Genomic DNA, 6,188 nt, shown 5'->3' with positions numbered 1-6,188 from the left:
TGAAGAAAATAAGTAAATAAATGGACATATTAGGAATCTTCAAAGAGTTCATGGAAAATGTGTATTATGAAACACTACATGGATTTCAAATTTTTTTTTTTAGAGATTTTTACCTTAGGGTGCATGAGTTCACCAGGGAGAGACCAAGAGACAGAGACAGTGAGAGGGACAGTGGGAAATCACCTGCCAGGGGAATGGCCATGCCGCAATCACTTCTCCATTCTCCTCTTGGGATCTTAGGCACGCATGCACATGTGCCTGGCATCATTTTCAAGCCATTGGGTCCAGGATTCAAACTGTGGTCAGCCATGTGGGTCCAGCAATGTAACTGTTATGCCCTCTGATGCCCCCCCCAACATAGTCTTTAAAAATAATTATTTAATTGTATTATTATTATTTTTAAAATTTGCTATGGGGCGTGTGTGCTCATCAGAGAGAGAGAGAGAAAGTAAGAAAGCTAGCCATCAGGCCCAGGACTCGAACCACAATCAGATATGTGGGAGTCTAGTACCTTAACCACCAAGAAGCCTACTGGCCCTTTCACATACTTTTTTAAAAAGTTTTATTTATTGATTTCCTGAGTGAGAGAGAAGCTTCTTCAACTGGGTCTCATACTATAACTCCCCATCCCCAGCCTTTCCAGCTAGCCAGAACCATGGGTATGCACACCTGATGCTTACAGGTTGTCCCGAGAATCAAAAGTGGCTCTCCACAAACTTTTTTTTTTTTTTTGAGAGGTTTTTGCTATAGGGCACATGTGCTTGCCATACAGAGAAAGACAGAGAGACAGAAAGTGAGAAATCACCCTCCAGGGGGATGGCCACACCGCAATCCCTTCTCCTCCATTCTCCTCTTGGGATCTTGGGCACACACGCACACGCGCCCAGTGTGAGTTTTAAGCCATCGGGTCTGGGATTCGAACCGCGGTGGACTACATGGGAGTCCAGCGACATAGCCATTGCGCTAACTGCTGTTCCCATCTCTTCACAAACTTTATTTTTTTTTTGGAGAGCTTTTTGCTATAGGGCGTGTGCGCTCGCCAGACAGACTGAGAGAGACAGAGAGACAGAAAACGAGAAATCACCCCCCAGGGGGATGGCCATGCCGCAATCCCTTCTCCTCCATTCTCCTCTCAGGATCTTGGGCATGCACGCACACATGCCCGGCGTGAGTTTAAGCCACCGGGTCCAGGACTCGAACCGCGGTCGACTACATGGGAGTCCAGCGACATAGCCATTATGCTAGCTGTGGGTCCCTCTTCACAAACTTTTGAAGTCTGCTTGTTTTTTTTTTTTTTTTTTTTGGGGGGTTTTGTTTGTTTTGGAGGTTTTGTTGTTGTTGTTGTTGTTGTGGTGTTTTCTATAGGGCGCATACGTTCACCAGAAAGACAGAGAGAGACAGACAAAAAGCCAGAAATCACCCCCTAGGAGGGATGGCCACACCGCAATCCCTTCTCAATTTTCCTCTCGGGATCTTGGGCACACACTCACAAGCGCTCCGCGTGAGTTTAAGCCACCAGGTCCGGGACTCGAATCGTGGTCGACTACATGGGTGTCCAGCGACATAGCCATTATGCTAACTGCTGGTCCCTCTCCTTGTATTTTTAATGAAAAAGGGGGAAAAAAGCATTTTAAGAACTTCTATTCATGTTCCAGCCTTGATGCTCAAACCTTGGACAAGTCACTAAACTGTTCTGTACCAATTTCCACATTGTAAGATGTAGCTAATAACAGCATATGCCCCATAGGGTTGTCTGAGGATCCTGCGAAGATGGGAACAAAAGCACTTTATTGGGCTCAGCCATGGTGGCATGTGCCACTAAGACATTGTCCTCAGCAAGCTAGGCTCACAGGCAAGGCCCTAGTTCAATTCCTGTTCCAACGTGAAGGCTGGGCGTGGTAGTGCACAGTTATAATCCTCATGACTCAGGAGGCAGGCATAGGAGGATCACTATAGTAAGACTGTATCTTTTTTTATTTTTATTTTTTGAGAGAGAGACTTTGCTATAGAGAGTGTGTGTCTGCTGGACAAAGAGAGACAGAAAGACAGAAAGCGAGAAATCACCCCCCCAGAGGCAATGGCTATACTGCAATTCCTTCTCCTCTCGGGATCTTGGGTATGCGTGAACACACGCCGGTATGTTTCAAGTCTCCAGGTCTGGGACTTGAACCGTGGTCGATTACATGGGAGTCCAGTGACGTAACCGCTATACCTTCAACTGGTTCCAAGACTATACCTATTTTTTAAAAAAAGGCACTACACAATATGTATCAGAGGTTGCAAACCATGCCCATGTTCTTGGCCTGCACAGTTCTATTTTGTTTTAAAAGAATTATTTAATTCCATTTATTTATTATTATTATTATTATTTAAGCTTGCAATAGGGCACGTGCACTCACCAGAGAGAGAGAGAGGTAAATTGAAAAAGCAAGCTGCCAGGTCTGGGACTTGAGCCACTGTCAGCCATGTGGGAGTCCAGTGCCTTAACCACCATGCCACCTGCTGGCCTGGCCTGCACAGATTTAAATGTGAAATATTGGGTTGTCAGAAAAATCAGGATGCAGGGAACCAGCAGTTAGCGTAATGGCTATGTTGCTGGACTCCCACGTAGTCAACTGCGGTTCACGTCCTGGACCCTGTGGCTTAAAGCTCACGCCGGGCACGTGTGCGTGCGTGCCCAAGATCCGGAGAGGAGAATGGAGAAGGAATTGCAGCGTGACCATCCTTCCTGGGGGGTGATTTCTTGCTTTCTGTTTCTTTGTCTCTCTCTGTCTGTCTGGGGAGCACATGCGCCCTATAGCGAAAAACCTCTCCAAAAAAAAAAAAAGTCAGGATGCATTTTGCCTAGAAAACTAGAAAAATATGTCATGATTTCCCCGACAACCTAATAGTTTCCCTTTTAAAATCTGGCTATTTCATAGAGAAAAACAAAAACGGCACAAACCTATAGTAATACCAGTTCTGATTCCCCTGCTGGCAGCAACTCGCTAGAGCTGATGAGAGGATGCCCACTCTGGTTAAGGTGTTTGAGCCAGTGTTCCTCAACCCCCTCATCCACCTGACCTGCTTCACTCATTCTCCCTGCCCATCCCTCTACAACTCTATAAAGACACAGGGGAGGGGAGGGGAGGTAAGGAGTTGAAGCTAGTGGGAAGGCTAGGAATGGAAAAAGAAATGCCGTGTCTCTTCTGACCAACACGTTTCATGCCTCAGATTCTTTCAGTTTGGAAAAAGGGCTGGACCTAGACACAGCCATTCTGGGACATGGAGATCTTGAGCCCTGCAGTTTGTGAGAACCAGACTGAGTTCATGTTCCTGGCTGAAGGTTGGACCCAAATCAGCTTGAGTCTAGTGGCTCCAGCAATTATGGTGAGGTAGTGAGAGTCAACAAGCCCTCATACCTACTGGATTGCTGGAAGTTGGTCTCCTAAGTGGGAAAATAGGGTTACAACTCACAGGGATCCCCGTGGGACAAGGTTAACATGTCCCTTTCCCCCAGACCCATCAGCCACACAAATAATTGCACCTGGCATCCCACTGCGGGGCACAGTGTGTTTGTCTTGTTGGTTTATTGGCCTAGACGGTTGGACACACACACAAATGCGGAGATAAATATTGGTCAGTTTCTCTAAATCTGGGTCCTCACTACATTTACAGCTAGTCTGTAGAATTCTAATCTTGCGTGCTGTAGCACAGAACCAGTGGCCTTTCCACTCTGCCGTCACCCTTCTTCCCAAGGAACATGGGGAGAGGGGACAAACCAATGAGGCTTGATCATTTTCAAAAGAGGAAATCGTAAAATCTCAAATTTCCAACATCCGAAACTCACACTATTCAGATTCCCCAGCTCAGATACATGTATTTGAATCTCCACATTGCCACAATCTCATTTTTTTTTTGCCCAGAACCACCAAATTCCTTAATTATATTTCAAAAAAAAAAAAAAAAGTCAACAATCTCAATTCTCCCAAAATATCCACGGTTTTGGAATTGTGACCTATTCTGAAATCCAAACTCCCCAGTCTATCCTTCCCATTCTCCTGCGTCTGTTTGCCTCCGAGGAGTTCTGGTGAAGGATATAGGGGACTGTTACCACATCTGCCCCCTGCCTCCAGGCCATCCTCAGTCTCTGTGGTTCCGCTGTATATATAGATATATAATTTGTGTGTAGATATATATATGTATTCTTTATTATGTATTTTTTCGCAGTTTTTCTAAAGTGCCAGAAACAAGATTTGCGGGAATTTTTAGTGATTTTTTTTTTTTTTTTGCATTTTTCCCTGTTGGAAACATCTTTCCCCCATAAAAATTGAAACTTGGTACATTCAGTAGGAAATTTTTCACTCAGGTTGTGGCCAAGACCAAGAAAAGTGCAAAGAGACAGAGGAGGAATGAAGGAGTGACCCCTCCATGGTTAACATTCAAGGAGCCTGTCAAAAACCTCCCCCTTCCTATACGCTGCTGGGAGGGCACGAGGGGGCAGAAGGGTACTCCTGGCCTCCCCCCCAAACTCACCTCCCCCCCAAAGCCATGATCTTGCCCTGCCAGTAGTTGCTGGGAGGGCAGCCATCTTGGCCCTAAAAAAAACAGTAGTTGGGAAAAAGGCCGCTGTTTCAATGACGGTGACTTTTTCCCTTTTAAAACTGTACTCCTCTAATTCCCATTTGTCAGATCTGCTCCCCAAAACTGGCTCTCCCTTTGTGAGCTCTCTTTTGGGGGAGGAAGGATGTGGTGATGGGAAATGTTCATCCAATCGCAGAGCAGGGAGGCCCAGTCTTCGAAGAAAGAGGAGCAAACATTTCTTCATCTCCCCCACTGGAAGGAAGTATGAGGGACCCCTGACCAGGGCTAACTAGTGCAAATCAGGGACGAGGGACTGTTGAAGGTCCCTGTACCCCATCCCTAGGCTGGGATCTTTGGGCGTGGGGAACTGAGTCAAAGATGGGGTGTAAGGTGCTATTTTGGAGAGAAAGTTGGTGGGGATACCCCAAAGCCCACCAGGTGAGTAGGATGGTTCCCCCAAAACCATCTGGAGTGATTAGTGAGGGCAGCAACACTAGGAAGATAGGGGTAAAGGTAAGGATGGAAGGTCATGTGCAAATCTTGGGCTTCCCTACCCATCTGCCCCCCATCATTTTCTGGCTATTTGGTCTAGTCTGGGAGAAACCATTAGGAAAGAAAAACAGGGAGGAAGTAGATTCCCTTCTCCATCCCATAGGGAGCTCTTCCCTCCTGGCTCCCAAATCTGGTTTAGCCCAGAAGAGGCCGTATGTAGAGGCAAGAAGAGGTGTGATCTAGTCACCTCTTTGCCTTGGAAGAATCTGGGGCTCACTGGATTTGGGGGTCAAGATTTCCCGACCCTGGGCTGGGAAAGTGCTCAGCCATGGAACAGAGGGGCAGCCCTCCTCCCAGTACCTCCTTGGCCTGGATTGGGAGAGGCTATCTCCAAAGCCCAGGAGTGTTGGGAGGAATATGGAAGATCCAGAAGGCGTGGAAGCCAAGGCAGGCATGGCGTCTTAACACAAAGGAAACTGGGACAGAGAAACCCACCCTTGGGAGGAATGGAATCCAAAGCCATGCTCCCAGGTAGGTGGAGTCAGATATCACAATGGTCTGGTCCAGGCCCTGGGCCACAAAGAGTGGAATGTGCTAGGGAGTGTCTGGGGAAGGGCTGAGAGAAGGCTTCAGAACGAGGGGATCGAGGGGATCGGTAGGTGAGAGAGATGGTTTCCCCCTAGGTTTACGAATCAGGGGAGCAGGTTAGACATTCAGAGCTGGTGGGGCTGTGAGTAGAGATTCAGATGAGTATATTGCTCAGTTGCCCCAAGGGCTGGAGAAGGGATAGGAGCTGGCCCTGCCCCTCACGGAAGCCATTCCCTGGAGGAAGGTCGAGAGGAAAACCACAAAGACCCCTTCCCAGGAGATGGGAAAACTACAATCTCACACAAAGCAGCCTGACCCCTGAGCTCCAGGGGCCCCCAAGTCCCTGCACGAGAGTGGGAGGGGCTCCCAAGGGGCAGGGAGGCCAAGGAGCTGGTAGTGGTGGGGGCTTCAGGGAGGGTGGCATCTGGTGAAAGGGGGGCTCTGGCCCCAGAATTCACCCCACATCTCCCTTCTGGGTTCTCTCAACTCCTGCCCTTTCCCCTTCTCCCTTAGGGGGAGGTGGGGGAGGAAGAGTTGGGGGAGGT

The 6,188-nt window shown here is 48.0% G+C and overlaps 1 protein-coding gene across 1 annotated transcript in view; it reads right to left on the bottom strand.

Annotated features, from left to right (window-relative positions):
- Positions 1-3,550: 3,550 nt before the first annotated feature.
- ZBTB4 (zinc finger and BTB domain containing 4) overlaps positions 3,551-6,188 on the bottom strand; it is an 18,972-nt gene continuing 16,334 nt past the window's right edge. The window contains exon 6 of the mRNA XM_027773154.1: positions 3,551-6,162. Within this exon, the coding sequence (XP_027628955.1) occupies positions 6,098-6,162 (65 nt within the window). The 3' untranslated portion in view covers positions 3,551-6,097. The remainder of the gene's footprint in view (positions 6,163-6,188) is intronic.

This window comes from Tupaia chinensis, unplaced genomic scaffold (assembly GCF_000334495.1).
Source record: "Tupaia chinensis unplaced genomic scaffold, TupChi_1.0 Scaffold000330_1, whole genome shotgun sequence".
Lineage (NCBI taxonomy): Eukaryota > Metazoa > Chordata > Mammalia > Scandentia > Tupaiidae > Tupaia > Tupaia belangeri.
Note: the sequence above shows the minus strand (reverse complement) of the source record. Positions and strands in the feature narration are given on the sequence as shown.